General features: G+C 33.9%; 1 protein-coding gene across 2 annotated transcripts in view; it reads right to left on the bottom strand.

The window, feature by feature from the left end:
• Positions 1 to 19,952, bottom strand: part of TUBGCP3 (tubulin gamma complex component 3) — a 65,821-nt gene that overhangs the window by 8,190 nt on the left and 37,679 nt on the right. For both annotated transcript variants that reach the window (XM_034418917.2, XM_034418925.3), the window contains exons 12-20: positions 14,893 to 15,003; positions 14,148 to 14,256; positions 11,656 to 11,845; positions 9,067 to 9,202; positions 8,397 to 8,465; positions 6,238 to 6,373; positions 853 to 941; positions 571 to 702; positions 205 to 345 (exon numbers count right to left, since the gene is read on the bottom strand). In XM_034418917.2, coding sequence (XP_034274808.2) covers positions 205 to 345; positions 571 to 702; positions 853 to 941; positions 6,238 to 6,373; positions 8,397 to 8,465; positions 9,067 to 9,202; positions 11,656 to 11,845; positions 14,148 to 14,256; positions 14,893 to 15,003 — 1,113 coding nt within the window. The remainder of the gene's footprint in view (positions 1 to 204; positions 346 to 570; positions 703 to 852; positions 942 to 6,237; positions 6,374 to 8,396; positions 8,466 to 9,066; positions 9,203 to 11,655; positions 11,846 to 14,147; positions 14,257 to 14,892; positions 15,004 to 19,952) is intronic.

Below are 19,952 nucleotides of genomic sequence, written 5' to 3'. Positions count from 1 at the left end.
TTTAAAAACTCTAGTGAATATAATGGATTTACTTCTGAGTAACATGCATACATACTGTACATACATACATACAATTGCATCTTTCTACACTGTGTCTACTTTTTGTTCATTACTTTTCAGGAAAAAGAACAAAAGAAGTTGTTTCATTTGAGTATCATTAAAATACAAGTTTATGCCATAGAATGCCATAGAAAGGAGCTATACCTCAAGTTCTCGTTCCTTTTTCTTTTCCTCAAACTGCAAGCGTAGCTGCAATTCCTCTAAGGCGGCTCGGTACATTGCGTCTTGCACATTTTGAAATTCAAGAATCTGATCAAAAACAGCTCGGAGCTGGTTGAGAAGCATCTATAAGAAATTGTGAAATGTAAAAATAACATCCTACACCCACAAATATTACATTTAATGCTAAAATAGACTCAATCCAGGTGTGCAATTCTAAGCTCTGTTATTATGGAATAGTAGGATTTCACTTCTGAATAAACATTATACTGCACACATTGCTAAATGAAGAAAAGGGAGCGATGAACATAATCATCACAGAAATAATGTTTAAATAGAGAAAAGGCTTACTCTTGAATCAGTGTCCAGCAAACAGCGAGATATGATGGTATCTAGGAAGACTTCATGAGCTGCAATGATGTGATCTAGATCCTGAGCTTGTTGGACCTTGTTCCACAGTTCATCCCATGAACATTCCAGGATCTAAGGCATAATTTTAAGAATTCAGTATAATAATGTTCTTCCTTCAGAAACTCTATTTAGCACACTCTTTACTCTGCACGGCACTATACACATTTCTCCTCTTCAAAACAAAAAACAAAACAGACTACAAAATGGTTGGTTGAAGGGTACCTCAAATGTAATATAATACTGCATTTGATGAATGAAATGGACCATTTCTGATGCCAAAACGTGACACTGATGCAGCACCCCAGAAAGCTCTGTAAGAAATCCAAAGTATTTGTATATTAAAAATTAGAAGGGACTGAATCATCTAACATTTTTTTAAAAATACAACTGAGCTTGATAACCTGCACCCTTTCCGAAAGGTATAAAATATAACAACTAATCAAGGATACTCAAAGAAAGAAAAAAACATAATATACTACATTTTTTCCATCATCTTTTTAATCCAATAAATTGAAGCTATAAATCCTAATAGCCAACATTGTTTCCAGTTAATGATAATATGACAGCTTCCAAATATATAAGTAGAATCAAGTGAGAAAACAAAGTTAACTGTATACATTCCATATAATAAATGAAGCAATATTGCTTTTTACTAAGATACTTGCTTCATTTAACTTAGTCCTGTAAGTCTGGCAGCACTTCTCCATACTTTTTTCTAACCCTACATGTAGATTGAATTTGGCACCCTCAAAATGTAAAGCTCTGGCTCTACCACTGAGCTACAACTCTCTCCCAAATTGTTAGTAAGAACATGGAAAGGAAAGTATTTCAAATGGCAGAAGAACAAAAACCAAAAGATAAGAAATGGTTCCTCATAATTAGGGATGGATGAATCTGTTAATCCCCAGCTCTGCTTTTTCATTTCCTCTTCACTTGCAGCTTATTTTAAAAAGGTGGTACAGAACAATGAAAGTTAATACCTTTCATTAAAGAAATGAGAAATATTGCCTAGGTTCTAATAAACGTATTATTTTAGAAGAATGTTTATGCTTGGCCAGGGCCAATACTCTAACTCATGAGGCATCTTGTTGCTTATTAACAAAAGACAGGTGACTTTCCTATTAGATGGATTGACAAGTGGTTTCCAGTAGCTACTATGCTCAACGCAGGAAGGGAGAGACTTATCCTCAGAGATTATAATACTCTTTTGGGAGAGAGCTTTGCTGAAATGTTTGGGCCAAACTTTGTGAGGAAAGGAGATAAGGCTTTCTCAATCAAGGGTACTCAAATGTGGAACAAGCTTCAAAAGAAGATAAAGCCATGCCAAAGCTTTCTTTTTGCATACTGGATGGCAAAGCCCACCTGGTTGCCATAGCCCACCTGTGACAGAGAAAGGTCAAAGAATTATTTCCCTATAGCTATTCCTTTCTATACATGTTTTATAGTACTTGAGATACACACAAAAAAAACAAAAGCCACAACATCTAGTATAAAAGGAGTCATACCAGGAATACAACACACTGAAACAATGCAAGAAAGTATTGCCAGAAGCGGAATAATTTTCAGCATTTTACTGAATGAAGACCATTAAAGTTGTTGAAGCAAAGGGCAGACAGAAATATGAATACTATAGCAGAAAACACTAAAAAAATAAAAAAACATTTCATTTCAGACCCACAACCTATGATTCAGGGCTTGTATTCTGAACTGTTAAAGCAGCCTTCCTATTGTCCCTCTAGTGCTGTGATGGCGAACCTATGGCATGCATGCCAGAGGTGGCACGCAGCGCCCTCTCTGATGGCATGCAAGCCGTTGCCCCAGTTCAGCTCAGCTGCTCATGCGCGTGCATCTCCCGCCGGCCAGCTGGTCTTTGGGTCCCTCCTGCGCACACGCTGGGGCGTGTGTGGGGGTGCGTGAGCATGCGTGGAGCACATGCGTGGGTGTGTATGCATGCACAGGGTGCTTGCAGGGGGCCATGCATGCATGTGCACTGCATTTTGGGGGTTCAGGCACACTCACTTGCATTTGCACACTTTGGGCAATCGGTCCAGAAAAGGTTAGCCATCACTGCTCTAGTGCATTGCACTATGATTCCCAGCGAACTTGGCTAAAGAGTTTATTCGGTTACTTGAGGGATACCTGTTACCATAGTTGCAACTTATGGATAAAGAGCCCATGGACTATAATTTCATAGGTTTACTTAGTCCTGCTTGAACTACTGATTAATATCCAATATATAAAAATTTCACAAAAACAACTGAAAATCTTATGATTTGGCAGAGCACTCTCTGAAGACAACTGTTTCTAAGACTTGATCTCCCCTAATATTTATAAGGTAGCAAAAGTTTGCTTATTACTTAAATAATGTGATAGTCTTATATCACAGATAAGAGTAAAACTATTGAAAATAAAGGAATTGGCAAGTGTGTGAATTACTGCTGATATTGTGACTGAAAAGCATGGATGCCTTCAAAATTAGCTTATGTAGGGCTACCAAATCTGAATGACCATTTATTGCAGAAAATCTAACTTTTTCTGCCGCTCAGGTCTGATAGACTTAGCTTAGTGATTAAAAGGGAATGTGTACTGAGCTGCTTTTAATCCTTGTTGTAATGTCTGAACAGGGTTTTATTCTTCCCTGTCCATTGAGCCCGCTCTTCATCTCAATTCAGTTTTGTTGCCCTCCTTCTCCATCCTGGCTTTCTGGCAAATACCGGCAAACACATATGCACATATATACACTGGGTCTCATGAACCAGCATGGCATAGTGGTTAAAGAGCTGGACTAGAAGCATGGTTATGTTCTTTTTATCATGGAAGCTGGCTGGTGATTTTGAGCCAGTCACTTTCTATCAATTCTAGACTGCCAAACAAACAAACAAACAAACAAAACCCAGCTACCAGACTCCATCTGGTGGATTATGATTCATTAACTCTCAAATGTGTAATGATGCAACTACACTGAAAGTTTCCATTAACAACATTTAATTGATCAAAATATTTAATCAATTAAACTAGTATTTATAAACACTCGGATGTTTAAAAAACAAATGTTCACAATATTAATTTATTTTTAAAATTACCTAACAATCGCCATTATGGTTGCTTATAAAATAAATACTCATTTAATTTTCAGAAATTTAAACTTCTTATATACTTGAAGAAGAACTACTCAACAAACCTATACAGGTAAAACTTGTTTAGCGACTGTTCAAAATTACAATGATGTTTTTAAAAAATCACTGCAGGGTCTCATGATCACAGGATGGCTACTCACATATTTTGCGACAACCAGAGTTAATAGAGAAGGCAGAAGTAAAATTGTACGCAAAACTAAGTCATAGACATTTGATGTTTCAGTTAACAACCACGAGGCTTAGTGACTGAATTGCTGGTCCCAACTGAGGTTGCTAAGCGAGGACTGCCTTATACCTCATGGTTAACTTTAGGACTGCAGTTCAGACATCTGTTAAATTGAATATGATTTCTAATCTGAGAGGTTTCCTTGCTTTGCTGCTGAAAAATACTTATGTGAAATCCTGTCCTAAGCAATGAGTGATTTTTACAGATTATTATTTACATATTAATTAGAAGACTTATATTCCCCTTTTATGAAAATTCAAGGAAGCTAATAATATTCAATAAGCAATTATAAACTAAAAAGTCCACAAAATTCTATTCACCTAAAAAGAGAATCTAAATGACTTTGAGAAATATACAGCTCAATCATGTAACAGTGCTCTATGGACCTATGAATAGCCTATGAAAGGCTATTTCAAAAATTTCAGATTGTTATTAAACATACTGTATATAATTTCTCCTCCAAACCACATTTCATTATTCATCTACCCCTGTTCCAAGCAAATAACTGAAAAGTGAGCCAAATTCTGATTACTCTGCTGGCTGTATATGGAAGTCTGGTATAGGCCAGGTCAGAAAATGAACATCACAAGAAATACTACAACTCTGTAGTAGACTATAATAATAAATTCTTGAAAGAATTCTACTTTCCCTCTTATATTAAAGTGAAACAAGGTGGGGCAATCTTGAGTTTCTTTCTCATGCTTTCCTGGGCTAAGTTCATGTTTTGCTAATAGTCGCTACATATGTTCTTCATTTCCATCTCTGAACTGCTACAGTGTCATCAATCTTGAGCTAAAAGACCTATGTTGTAAAACATGAAGAAAGTCAGATCCCAATATAATCACAATAATACTTTGTTTTCCCCATATATTTTGAGTATCTGGCAAATTGCTTATAATGAAGACAAATGATATTATCTTCATTTTGCAGATGGGTAAAATAACTGAGACTAGAGAGCTGCCAGTTTCTAAAATAAACCTAATAAATTATAAACATAACCAAACAATGAGATTTCAATAGAAGATTTCAGTGGCAGACATGTCCAGTGTCATTATACACTGCTTTGGCAGAAGGTACTCTCCTGATATTAGAGAATAAAGAAGTAAGAATATTCCTATTCAGCATATCCAGAGTTGCAGATAATTAATGCACATATTCTGCCAGCCCAGTGCCTTAAACAGCACCCATCCTTTCTATAAATGGCAATGTCACAAGTGGTAAAAGTGAAGAACTGCATCATTTTTTTGAATATGCATCAGCCTCACAGATGAAAGAAACTCTAACTTAGCATCCCCTCTACCACATCAAGGCTGCCATCAAGAGCCCTGCAATGCCAGTGTGACAGGAGAAGATGAAAAACAAAAGAAGGATTGACATTAAAAACTCAAGCCTGTAAAGTACTACTCACAAAGACTTGCTTGCTGATGTCTATGGAATGTCATATGTTTTATCCCCATTGTGTTTGGTTAGTAAATAAATAAAATGCATAAATAAATTTTTATTTACAGTATTTACAAATTAAATACAATTTATATAAATAAATATTGGGCTAGTTTGCAAATACTGGCCCCTTCTGGTAAAAAGAACTATTCAAGCAGTCAGTGTTATGGGTTTTTCTGTGCAAACAATGGAAGGAGGACAAAATTCTGGTTTTGCTCAGTAATCCTCCAGAACAGAAAATACACAAGGATAAATTATTACCCACATGGAAACCCTAACCAATAGTCAGTGAAACTGACTTCTAAATTTATTCAGAATGTAAAAATTAGAAGGTAGCTAATTAGTAAAAAATAATAATTTCCATAACTTTATATACTATGTATGTAATTGGGTTTTTTCTGTTGTAACACAGTAGCAACTAATAGCAAGTTTATCTAAACTTTACAGACAGAACATCATTAGAAGTTCATTTTGAATTTAACTAAATAAGTTCAATGATCACAATGTACCAAACTTACTCTAAGAACATACTCTAAAACATTGGTGTCAAACTCACAGCGTCACGTTGTCGTCATATGACATTTCGAGACATTTTTCCCCTTCGCAGAGCTGGGGTGGGTGTGGCCTGCACGTGACGCATCTGGCCTGCGAGTTGCCAGTTTGATACTCCTGCTCTAAACTTACTCTAAATTTACTTAAAACTTCCAGAATAACTTGAAGAATATTCCCTTCTATTGATAACCTGAATAATGATGAATAAAAAACAGAAACTGATATAATTATGCACTGAAATTAATCCCTTACCAGGCATATTTTTTAGAAGTTTTGCATTGCACATATGTCCTTTCCATATGTCAGTAAGAATATATTCCATCCGTTTTGCTCTCCATAGGAAGTTAAACACCCTCAGATAGTGGCTCATACACTCTCGTGTAAACATCTGCAAATAATAGCAACATTCGATCATAACCTTTAAAATCTCAAGTACTGCTGCTTCCATTGCTTCAAGTATCTCTATTAAAAGGATAGTGCAATAGCTTAAGATCACTGTTGACTCAAGAAGCTGAGTTATGGGATCTGAACACAAAGACTCAGTCAAGTTAGTCTTATTATTAAGAAGTCTCACATTAGTATGTAAGGATTTCTCTTGTTCCTCTGTGCTACAATAAATACAAGGAAAACAGCATGATGGGGATTTGTGTTGTGCAAAAGAAGCTCTGGGTTCATTTATCTCAGCTTCCCTAGATTCAAGTGCTTTTGTACCTACTCCACAGAGCATCCTCAGCCCAAATATAGGAGTTATGGTAAACCTTCTACTAAATACAATAAGTATATTCTGAATGCACCAAAGTGTTAAGGTCTGTGCTGCAGTCACAATTAGCTACTGCTTCAGTTCCTCATCTGAGTGGATAGGGAGGGGAGAGTCCCATTAATTCCCACCCCCCTACAATTTCTCTATGCTGTTTCAATACTAAAAATAATTGGTGGTATAAAAAATAACACATTTTATTGGCTGAATCAGTCTTTATGTTGTAACAGATGGCTAAGATTCAGCTGTTAGCATCGTCCCAAAGAAGTAAAAATCTTCCTTTCCTTGGATCTTTCTGCCTCACACTATGTTTTAATGCCCGTTGAAATAATGATTTTTGTTCATTAACTGAAAGATCATTTGATAAAATCTGAGAGAGGTTTTTGCATCTAACTTGATAATTAAAAAGTGTTTAGAAAACAGTTGCTGCTTTTTTTTCCACCTCTAATCCATAGGTCAATCTGAGAAATGCACAGCTTCAAAGGCCAAGGGCATATTTTATAACCCAGAAAAAAATTAGTCATTTGAGTCAAATCTTCTAGATTTTGACACCTTGCCTAGTATAGAAAATCAACTAAATTATTAAGAGTTCTAATCATAAGGAACTATGTTTATTTTCATATTTTATTTGACATCATAACAACCTTAAACAATTAGATTATGAATGGGTGAATAAACTGAAAGAGTGATTTATCAAAGCCAGATATATACTATATGGCCACAGTTGTTTATATCGATAGATGTTTATATACGTCCCTTGTCCAAGATTCAAATGTCTACTGGACTTCTTTATTTCCATTATATATAGTTTTAAATTCTGTTCCTTATATATGTTGGGTTGGGTTGATTTGTTTAAGGAATAATCACATTAAAGAATATTACATTATAAACTATAGCTATAATAAAATCCTTGCACTACTCTTCAATTCTCAACATGTGAAAGGTTTATTATAATGAAAGGAAAGTACATTAAATGGTTAACAGCATGCTACAACAAAAATTAAATATTAAAGAACTGATTACATAGCTCCGCAACTATTCGTAACTTTTGGAGAAGGATACAGAATATACAAATGGATTAACAAATGTTAAGTTAGATATTATCTTCCTTTGATTAAACTATATGTAGCAAATATCTTCTGACCAAAGTTTCATTTTTGACACCCTGTTCACACAGCACTGTTATTCTTTACCTATAGTAAAAGCATTTTGAACAATGGTGCTATTTTCTCATCTGTTTTAATGAATACTATATATCAGATTTATTTAAAGAGTACAAATAGGTTCTCTAAAATACATTTTACAGTTCACACAAATTATCCCAAATTAGTTGCTACAGTTTTAGAATAATGGCTGAAAATGAAAATCCATTTATTAAGTACTTTCTAAAATCTCCGACAGAGCAAATGAATTATTTATTTCAAATAATGAAGGTCTTAAAATGTAGCATTTTAACACTCATTAATAATTTAGGAAAATTGAGATTTTGGCTGTACTCTTAATACAATGGGTACATCAAAAATATCAAGCAATCTCTTTAATCATGTACTTCTAAAAGTACAAAGGCTATTTTAATAAAGTATTTAGAGAACTAAGTAGGTAATTCTAAGTAGAAGAAGATCAAATATGGACAAACTGAGCTATACATCCTTACCGTTGCAATTGGCCCATCAACATGATAGTCTAAACTGAAAACATCCCAACCAGTATCACCTGGAGACACCTTTAAAAAAGGTATAAATAGTTAAGCAAATAGTTATTTAGCTATTTTCCCAAAGTAATCATGATCCAGCATTTAATAATGATCAATTGCCAATACACAGTGAGTAAAAGAAAGACCAACCTTACTTAACCAACCTAAAATGTTAGTTTTAGGCTAGGAGATACTGTTGACAAACAGTATCTCCTTATTCCACACAGAATAAAGGAAATACAATTGTGATATTTTTTGTTCAAATAAGCAAAGAGAAGGACAATAATGAAATTACAACTACCAAAAATCAGATTGCACTTTAACAAAACTGTATCAGAATAAATTCAGCAAAACTATAATTTAGGCCATAATACATCACATTAAGCCCATATACATTATGAGTATGTTTAATTTGCATTGTAGCCATATGTTTTTCTTATCTAACATGCTGCTCTGTAATATCTATAACTCATTTTTCAGTAAAATAATAATTAGTGGAAAGTCAAGAAAATCTGCCAATCCAGAAAGATGATAGTACTACTGGATATTGCTGACCTCAAAGCATATCTTTCTTACTTTTGACAAATCAAATCTAATGTTACCATGAGATACTAAAATGACTCAAAAATACCTCCAAAAGTCTAACATCCAAGCGTTTGAGGATCTCGGGATTATCGAATTGTGCATTAGTTGCCCTGACAGCTGTTTCAAGAATTCCTGTCAGATTATGCTGATACAAAGTTGTAGCTGGTCTCGCAAGTTCTGGCCTATTTTTAAATAATACAAATAAAAGACAGATAACATCAATGTTACTATACCCCATTTTCATCCAGCTGCAGATGCAATAGTTTTACAATCAGTGAACAGATTCTCTTAGCGAATTCTTTTTTTAAAAAAACCTCAGGTCATAGCTGAATTAACTTAGTAGCAATGCAACACAATCTTTCCTTTAATATAAAATCTAATCTAAAATCTTTTTAGATTAGGTATAATCCAATGCTATTCTTTCCTTCTGCTCCTATTTTTGAAGGATTTTCCTATTTCCTCTTTTTAAACAAGCATACCAGTGGTGGGTTGCCCCCGGTTCGGACCGGTTCTATAGAACCAGTAGTAAAATCAGCAGGAGGCTCCGCCCACTGACCCTGACGTCATCAGAAGCGATCTGCACACGCGCAGAAGCAAGGGTCATGTGCGAACCGGTAGTAAAGGTAAGTAGAACCCACCCCTGAAGCATACCTTGTGGGGCAAGGGAGAGACAGTGACATAAAATGGCTACAGAAGACTGTTTCCAAACAGCTACACTATCTACAGATTTGGGGAACTTCTTTTATATAAAAGATGGTTGTCCAATCTAGAATCAATTAGTTCAAAATTCATATTGCAAAAATTGATAAGAAAATATCATTTTTGGATTCCAAAAGTGTTAGATGCTTCATTTTAAATTTAGCAACAAAGACTATGCAGTTGTGCCTTTTGCATTAAAGAATATTTAGAACCAAAGCTTATACTCCCAGAATCTGAAATAGCAAATTAAAAATTCTATGTCAAAAAGTGTTTATTTCCATTAATTCACAACTCTCCAGTGTTTGACACACCAAAATGTTGTGCCAATTTTCTGTCTCATTATCATTCCCTGCTGCACTTGAGTGTAGAGATGTTACATCAATTCAGTTCTTGGACAAATAGATGTCTCTTTGATGTCTGGCAAGCAAATGGAATCCTTTGTAATGAAAAATTGGCATTATTGAAGGAAAAGAAATGTAACATGTAGGAAGTCTGCCATTATACTATTGAAATGCCATTGTAAAAGAAAATCCAAGATGCTTTTAAAAATATTGACACGAAGGGAAGTAGGTGGGGTGCTGAATTTAAAAGTACGGGATCCAGGAGTTTTAAAAGCCTGGGATCTGAATAGACATTTAAATAAATATATCATGATATATTCATCAAAAGGTAGTCTTTACTTTCTCTTTGTCAAAATATTATTCAGTGATAGCAGCCTCCAAATAGTAAAATCCAGAGTGCAGAATTTAAAATTTTATATGTGCAAGATTTATTTGGTAGCCTGCATGCTGCTGAGGCAATAAATAACCAGAAGATACCATCTAAATTTAATATCATGGCAATTCTTAATCTCAAAGTTACAATCTAAGATGCTGGAAAACAAAAAGAATGAGAGAATCAATTAAAATTAATGTAGGAAAAAGAGCAGAATTTTAAAAGATTTGATTGACACTATTACTGGCAGTTGCATAAACAATTCAAGTAGTGCAATCCATTCTCTATTTTATAATGTATATATAAAATATAATCATGTCTGAAGTTACTTTAGTGAAAAGGTAGAATATAAATTTAATAAGGTTTTGAATACAGAGAATGAGAAGGATTATATTTTAGATTAATAATGCAATCTTATGAACATTTACTATGCAGCAAATGTAGCTGTTTGAACTAAAAGAAACTTAATTTTGAGTGTACAGATAGGATTGTACCATCAGGCTGCAATCCTATGTATACTCACTTGAAAGTAAGTTGAATGCATAGTTAATATCATATGAAGAACTTTCAAAAACTTTTAAAAGAACAAGATACAAGAGATCAACTTTTTAAAATTTGGGAAACTGTTCCACCAAAATTTAAAAGAACCAAATGTTACCCAATAGAAACTTGAAAAAATAGTGTTAATTCTAAAGTAGAGTGATATATCACTGAATAAAATAATAAAGTAATAAAAGATCAAGATATATATTATAACATAAACTTTAATATTGGGCTTCTTTCTTTGCATTTTTCTTTAATTAAACAAAGAATAGGAAAAAAGAAAATCAATAATTATGTGTACGCGTGTGTATACACGCACTGAGACAGACAGGGTTTCTCAAATGTCTTAGTGCAGCTCTAGACTTTAAGCTTTAAAGGCATAAAGCTGCACTTTTGTGACACTCTTATATATGGGCTTATCATATATATACATAAACTTAAAAAGTTTTATACAAGAGTTTTAGTAAAGATTCTTTTTGTGCAGAACATTACTATATTGATAAGTTTCTCTCCTGTTTTATAAGGAAAATAATAATCCTTTACAAAATAATACTCTATACATCCAATGAAGTAGAATTATCTCATAAAAGTATTATGTACTAAATTTTAAGGTGACAAATGAAAATTTCTACAGCCACAGATTAACAGAGTCATCTTTCTAAAATCTGCATTTACTTACTTTAACAAGTCCATTAAATGTCTGATAAAATCTCCTTGACCAAGGAGCAAATAGCGTCTCATGGCTTGCATATGCTCCAGTAAATTGTACTTCTTATTGAGCACGTCTAGCAAGTATTTGCTGGTCTCAAAATATGCAGCATCTATTTTTCCCTGAAATGCATTTTCCAAATCTGTGAACATTTCAGCAGCTGTTACAGAAAAACAAGAAGTTACCAAAATTGCAAAACAAGCACAACTTATCAACTCTTGCACTATGTATAATTAGTTGACTTGAATTCTATAAAATGAATGGTTTCCAGATACACCCAAATAATTTGATGGTGAATAGAATATTAAATACTAGCTTGTTTAATGGCATTATGGTGAATTTTCTAGAGGTAGCAGGGATTCTTATTTCACGTCATGAAATTGATGTTGTGTAAGTGTGCTAAGCATGTTCTCTCTATTCTTTAGTACCAAATCATGAAGCCTAAAATAATCCCAGGAAATTCTCTGGAAGGATGGATAAAGGCTAAAAGGTTGAAAAGGAATCTATTCCATCTGTAGAAAGGTGGGTGGCTTAACTGGCAATGCTAGATGTGCTTCATCATTGAAAGTCTAAGCATAGAGACTGGGTTTTCTCCTTGACCCAATAAGGTGGATGCAAAGGGTGGAAATAGCAGCTAATCATCTTTTTATTAGCAATAGCAATCGCACTTAGATTTATATACCACTTCACAGTGTTTTTACAGCCGCCCTCTCTAAGCGGTTTACAGAGTCAGCATATTGCCCCCAACAATTTGGGTCCTCATTTTACTGACATCGGAAGGATGGAAGGCTGAGTCAACCTTGAGCCGGTGGGACTTGAACTGCCAAACTGCTGGCAATCAGCAGTCAGCAGAAGTACCCTGCAGTACTACACTCTAACCACTGCACCACCATGGCGCTTATTAACTTAAGGCACCGTGGTGCTGGGATCTTATCTACACGTAATAGAATTTGCCTTGTTTTTCATGTCCAGATTACACCCTGGCTAGTCTATGGCACTGACCAATATGTGAAGCTTTCATGAAAATTGCCTTTACCTACAAAAATGTTACAGAAACTTTAGAAGGACCTGAAATCCCAGATCATAGGCTCACCATTAAAACCAACAGACAAAATAGATGCTTAAACAGAACATATGAGTTGGATTATTTTATTGCAATGACTGAACTAAGCTACTCTTCTAATCAGTTTTAAGAAGTTTATGAGAGTTATGAAAGGAACCCCCAATTGGGTGTCCCCCAGGCCAACGGTGATGTTACTGGCTAATTCTGTGAATCCGGAAGCACCTTGGTGGTTCTGACATGAGTACAATAAGATGTAAATTAATATAGTATGGTGCTTTGAGATTCAATTCCCCAAAAGTGCACAATTAAATGAATATGCAGTAGCAGTTGCTGGGTGATCTCAAGAAAAAAATGCAGCTGCTTTAAAGAGCTGCAGATAGGTGATATGCTTGTGCTCATATACATTGAAGAATCTTTTTGGAAGGAAACCAAAAGAAAGTTTTTTATATATAAATTTTCAAATAATAATAAATTTAAAATTGTAACTGGAAAAATAATAACAATTATGTGAAGTTTTCAATCAGAAATTCAAGGCCATGAATTTGATCATATCTTCAAATTAGCTTTCCAAAATATGTGCCTTTAGATCAATTCAATTATTTAAATAAAATAAATGTAATAAAATATATTTTTTTAAAATATAAAAGCCACTTTCCCAGTTAAAATCAGCTTTCCAAACCTGACTGTTCTTATTTGACAATTTGATTCAAGGCACGAACTAACCTGATTTTGTTAATCAAACACATAATTCAAATCAGATTTAACTGACAAATGATTTGAAGCCATTTTGCAGATCAGCTAAAATGCTCAACAAGATTATGGCTTTTATTTTATTTATTTTTATTTTATTGAATTTGTATACCGCCCTACTCCCGAAGGACTCGGGGTGGTGAACAGCCATAGAATAAAACATATAAATACAAATTTTAAAATAGAATAAAACGAATTAAATAATTTGGCTGAACAAATTTAAAACCCCAATAATTTAAAACCAAATTTAAAATTTCCATTTAAAACGGGGAAAGACTTAGGTCAGGCCAGCTTGATGAAATAAGAAAGTCTTTTGTTATTTAAACTTCTGCAACAAGAAAATAATGACCTAGCAACACCATTATACTTAAGCACATTGAATATGAGAGCGCACTATATATTTAGAATCACACAATCTATTGTTCAGGTGTTTCTGCATCTCCTAAAGAAAAACTTTATGGTGTCATACAAGCCAGAAAACTTTAGCTCTTGAACTTTTTAGATCGTATTATTATTTCAGATAATGAAAAACTGCAAAATAATGAAGTAAGAAACAAAGCTACTGCTGAGTTTCTATTAACCTTAAGACAAACTTCTATATGGCAAAAGTTAACAAACAACCTATTATAAACTTATTCTAATTCCATACCATCCTTTGGAGATTCTGCAGATCTGGGCACAGCTATCATCTTTGATGATGGACTTTGGTCATGACAAACCTGATGTAAGAAGTTTATGGATTTTCCTATTAGGAGAACCTAAATGTGAAAAGAATATTATGGTATTTTTGAAGCTTTTTAAGAGCAGAACATTTTCCCTTTCAAAACATTTTTCAGGGAGTATGCTTTACTTATTAAAATAAAGCATACAAAGAGCAAACAACAATAAATTTCCAAAATTTACCACAGCTTCAGTAGCTCCTTCCAATTCCATACTCTAAGCAGCAAATAGAGAGGGCCATTCACTTCGGTTTAATGATGGTTTACCACTTTGGATGCCCAGCTTAGTACAATGTTTTCACCATTTATTGTAAAAAAAAGTTCTATGTGCCCAATTTTGGAAACTAGTCTGAAGAAAAAGGCTCTATAGCAGCGGTTCTTTGACCCAACTGCCCCATTTCCAAGTCCCAAATAATGTCATTACTCCCCAACATTTCACACAAGTGGCTTGGTGGTAGCAATTCCAAACTGGACTCTCACAAAAAAAAGCAACTATAAATTGCCTCTTAAGCACAGGATATGCCAAATTATTCCCAGTTTAAGAACCACTGCTGTATAGAATATCAACTTTTATAAGGTCTGCTTCCACATTATGCGTGTGTATATCTGTATATATGTATGTAACAGTCAATTTTAAAGTGATCATAATATTCTATCAGGTTTATTTTTTCATACCTTTTTGGAGTGATCCATTGTAATGAAAGAAGGAATCATTGATTTTCTCAATGTGTATTTGTCATGCCACAACCGATCTGTTTTCACTGTAGGATCTGAAGCTACAAAGAACTGTGGATAAAACAGTTTTATAATAAGCCTAAATATGATACATATATAATCACACATATTTTTCTATACATAAAAACTAATATATAATTTATATGTACTGTAGATAGATAAGAGTTGGAAGATACTTAGAAATAATTTAATCTAGCTCTCTATTCAATGCATCATTATTATATTTTTATCAGAATACCCTTGCTGCTTAGTCATAACCTCTTGGCAAAAAAAAAAAAAAAGGCTTTATTTATTTTTTTAAACTTGTTTGCTGTTTTGCAAAACCAAATTTTCTCATGGAAGCTTACTATAGACTCATTTTAAAAAATTCATTTTTAAAAGACTATCAATTCACAGCAAAGGATTATGAATACATGCTGCACAAAATTGGAAGTTTTTAGCTTTTCTGTTTGCCTAAAACATTAGGAAAAGAATCATGTCATAATAGCATCCAGTTTGTTCAGAATCTAGTTAATTTTGAGCTTTATAGGGCACAAAATCAATTAAGTATAACCTAGAGAATTTTTTAATTTCTCAAAAAAGAAAGTATGTCCATCTATTTAAGAAATACATTTAGAGAAAACTGGTGAGAAAATTTTAGTCCCCCTCCTTCTCTTTTGCTGGTAGCCATAAATTCCTAATGCACATTAGATCATCTGTTAAATAATTCAAAAATAAGAACAATCCCCTCATTCATTATCTATTTCCCCAATGCTGGAAACAAAACAGAAGAATCCAAGTGAATGCAATACTTTGAGATTAATGTATATAGATGCAAAAAGTGTCTATCCCACAGCCCACAGCCCTCAGCTCTTTTAGCTGAGAGATCTCATGCTAGAAAAATTCAATAGACCAATGTAAAACAAAGTGAATTAAAATATATTAATCATGAATATCAAAGAAATATACAACAATTTTGGGAGAACATGTAATATTCAGGAAGGCTTCAAATACAGTTTGCTATTATTAATATTAATATTGCTGTAATCATAAGCAATATACCTTTATGCATTAGAACTTAGTTTTGAAATGTATCATTTTAGTTTTGACAGATACAGTACCAAGACCTTGACCTCTTCTTTCTTTTTCTAGCTAAATTCAGTCAAATAACCTCTGCAATATCTTAGGACATTTCCCCTTTGAGGAGACTGGGCCTCTGGAATAGCCTACTGTAGGAGTTCTATCTGTTTGAACATTATTTGCTTTCTGAAAAAAGATAAAAACAGAGCTTTTCCAGAGGGCTTTTTGGGGTCTAACACAATATATTGCTTTCAGACATTTATTTGTAAGATATTTTTGTTTTATTACTTTGGCATATTCATTTTATTAATTTAGCCGCCAAGAGTCTTCAGCAATTGTGAAGTTAGAAATTGATGAATAAATATTTAATTTTTTTGCTTTATTTATTTATATCCTGCCTTTATTGTTTTTACAAATAACTCAAAGGGTGACATTCTAAAAATTTTGAAATTTGCACATCTCTGCTGGTTCTCCACAATTATGGCTGGATACCCCATCAAAAGAAAAGCACACAAAATTCAGGCATTAAGACAAATGTAAATTGGTACCTATCAGTGCCTGTTTATCACCACATCTGGTTTAAGCAAAGTGGTTTATTTCAACCCTGATTTGGTCACTTGGCTTACTAAATGCCTCCTTTCCCCTTTTATCTGCCTGCATATACATCTTATATCTCAATTATATAATATTCTTCCTTTGCTTATTCCCTCCTTTTCTTTACTATGGTAATCAGGGATCCTAACCTTACATTGTTCCTACTAATATATTAACACAAAATGAGGGGAGGATCTGCATTTGTTAGCTCCTCAAAATAAATACACATAAATGTATACATGCATATACTTTGTAATATTAGCATTGTGAAAGTATTAGCATTGGTACATGTTATTTATAAGGCTGTTTTAAATCCATTTTGTTCCCGATTAAATGAAAGAAAAAGATAAGATTGTTTACACAACAATGGAAGTAGGCACATTTAAACAATATTGGAACTTCTATAAACAAGGCACTAAATCTCATTATATCCATTCTAATGCAAACACTTTAGTTGGATGTCTTTGATCATTATCTTCACTATAAATGGAATGCAATTTCTGAATTAGATGTTTTGGCTGTTTATACTATACATCCTAATCCCATAAACCAGACCTTGTCTGAAAGTAGATTACTCTGTTTTTATGTAAGAAGAAACAATAAGAACTTGTAAAGACATCCCATTTTCAATTTTTAAAATTTATTTATGAGTAGACAAGATCACAGGCATCAATCTAAATCACATACTCAATATGTGCTATACGAAGAAGTACAAGCAAAAAAGGAACAAATATGGATATGTGAAAAAGGGCAAGGGGGAACAGATCCCAAAGCATAATAATCTACCCACTCCCCATATACACATTTGCACTGGAACATAGTAGTAACTCATAAATATGTGTACACAACATATACACTTACTCATATAGGAAAGTATATGTTTTAAAGGTCCATTTACTATAGCTATTCTGCTCAACAACAGGCATGAAACCATAATTGAAGTATTAATGAGAAAAATATAATTTTAAATCATCAGACAATTAAATCATCTTTCAGAACCATGAAAACGCTCATTTTATAACCAGGGCAAAGTAACATGCAATTAATGTATTTAGAAAATACTATTTTTATATTTAAAAAATACAAAAAGCAAGAAGAGCATTTTATAATAATCCTATGAAAAAAAAAAGATCTTAGAAAGGCTGAAGAAAACCAAGGTCAGAACATAATTGCAATATAATTATTTTATTGATTCAGTTTACCCATTCAAGGTTCTTTGAGTTTTGTTATTATATCTACTACAAAAAGAATTGCAGGAGAAATGAGAAATCATAGTACAATCTAACTGATGAACAAATGCCAAGGCCTTCCAACTAACAGATAACAGGGGTGATTTTCTGCTGAGGAAATTAAGAGCCTGTTTACAAAAGCAATCAATGTCCTAGAGGAAAATCCACATTTTCATTTGCCCCAATATAATGAGGCCCCTCTTTTCTTCCCCAAAACACTATATGACAAGCTTTTTGTAAGGGTCATATTCACCAGGATATTCATATTTGCTATAGTAGAATGTTCTTGGGGTTTTCACCCATAAGATTTCTATATCAGATGGAAGTTTATTTTACTAATTAAAGTTCAAATTTATAATGGACGTTATGCATTTATCCTAGTACATAACCAAATTAAAATTAAATGTTATTTTTATGTTAATGGACATCCTTCATATATTTTGACTTTAACTGAGAGAATTTCTTAGCCAACATGGCTGCTTTTGAAAATTTGTGAAGTTATTAAGTTTATAATTTATAATCTATTTCAACAAACATTAAGAAATATTAGATTTTTAAAAATAAATAAATAAATAAATCAACTATTGCATATTCATGCTAGATCTCTAATAAATATGGGACATGATTCTTTGGATCCTGGTCATTTTATCCTAATACAAAGATATGCATAAGTTTTTTTTTTACAGCCAAACCATGGAGGACTAATTTAAAAATAATTTATTGGTTGGTTTATGGGATATAGACACTGGACCTCCAGAACAGAACAGAACAGAACAGAACAGAACAGAACAGCTTTATCTGGCCAAGTATGATTAGAAACACAAGGAATTTGTCTCCAGTGCAGAAGCTCTCTGTGTACATGCAAAACAACAGAGTAGTAATAATCATAATAATACCAGTAAGAAGGGGTAATAAAGAAAGTAAGAAGGATAATAATAATACTCTAGCCATACAACATGGATAAATATATTTAGACATAAGAAAGGATTGTGAGAATTAGGTGTTCAGCAGAGTGATGTCATGAGGGAAAAAATTGTCCCTCTGTCTAGTTGTTTTGGCATACAATGCCCTATAGCGGCATCTGGAACAAAGGAGTTGAAGCAGTTTATGTCCAGGATGTGAGAAGTCTAGTTATTTTCTCAGCCCTTCTTCTGACTTGTGCAATATGCAGGTCTTCTATGGGAGGCAGGCTGGTTGTTCGTTTTTTTCTAACTAACTATCCATTGGAGTCTGTACTTGTCCTGTTTGGTTGCTGTACCAAACCAAACAGTTATAGAAATACAAATGATAGACTCAGTAATTCCTCTGTAGAACTGTATCAACAGCTCCTGGGGCAGTCTGAACTTCCTGAGTTGACGCAGGAAGAACATTCTTTGTTGTGCCTTTTTAATGATGGTTCTAATGTTAGATGTCCATTTCAAATCCTGGGAGATTATAGAACTCCAAAACTTGAAGGATTCTACTGATGATATTGTGCTGTGCAATATAGTAAGAGATGATAGAATAGAAGAGCTCCTCCTAAATTTTACTCTTATCTCTACAATTTTAAGCATGTTCAGCTCCTGATTGTTCCAGCTGCACCACACAGCTAGGGGTGCTATTCAGCAGGTTCTGGAGAACCTGTAGCAGAAATTTTATTCTGCCCCAGCTACGGATCCTAAAGAACACAGCACAAACAAACTCTGAACAAAACTTAGTTTACTCAAATAACACAGTTTTAGCAAATGCTAGCTGTTAATAAAGCGTTCTTAACAACCTGCCAGAATTCCATAGATAAGATATTCAGAGTCTTACTGGAGTTGGCAGAAACCCCAGAAACAAGGTTTGCAGAGACATCCCGATTAAGGAACTAAAGTTGTTTCCTGCAGCTTGTTACCAGCTGTGTACTTTCTTAAATAGGCTAAGAGTAGCCAATTAGCCCCAAGCCTTACTCTCGAGGAGACCTCCTCCTGAGGAACCACTCCTGCCTTTTGGCAGTTCTGCGTGCCCGTGCATTGAGAAGAGGCTCCTCCTCTTCATCCTCTGAACTTAAACGAGCCTCTGGAGGTTCTCAAGGCCCTGGCTGAATCCCTGCCTATGGCACCACATCTTCTTCAGCCTCCTCGCTGTCTGACTCGA

The sequence above is a fragment of the Pantherophis guttatus genome, chromosome 5 (genome assembly GCF_059756535.1).
Source record: "Pantherophis guttatus breed Tessera chromosome 5, ASM5975653v1, whole genome shotgun sequence".
In the NCBI taxonomy this organism is placed as follows: Eukaryota; Metazoa; Chordata; class Lepidosauria; order Squamata; family Colubridae; genus Pantherophis; species Pantherophis guttatus.
This window is presented reverse-complemented; position numbering and strand designations above follow the sequence as displayed.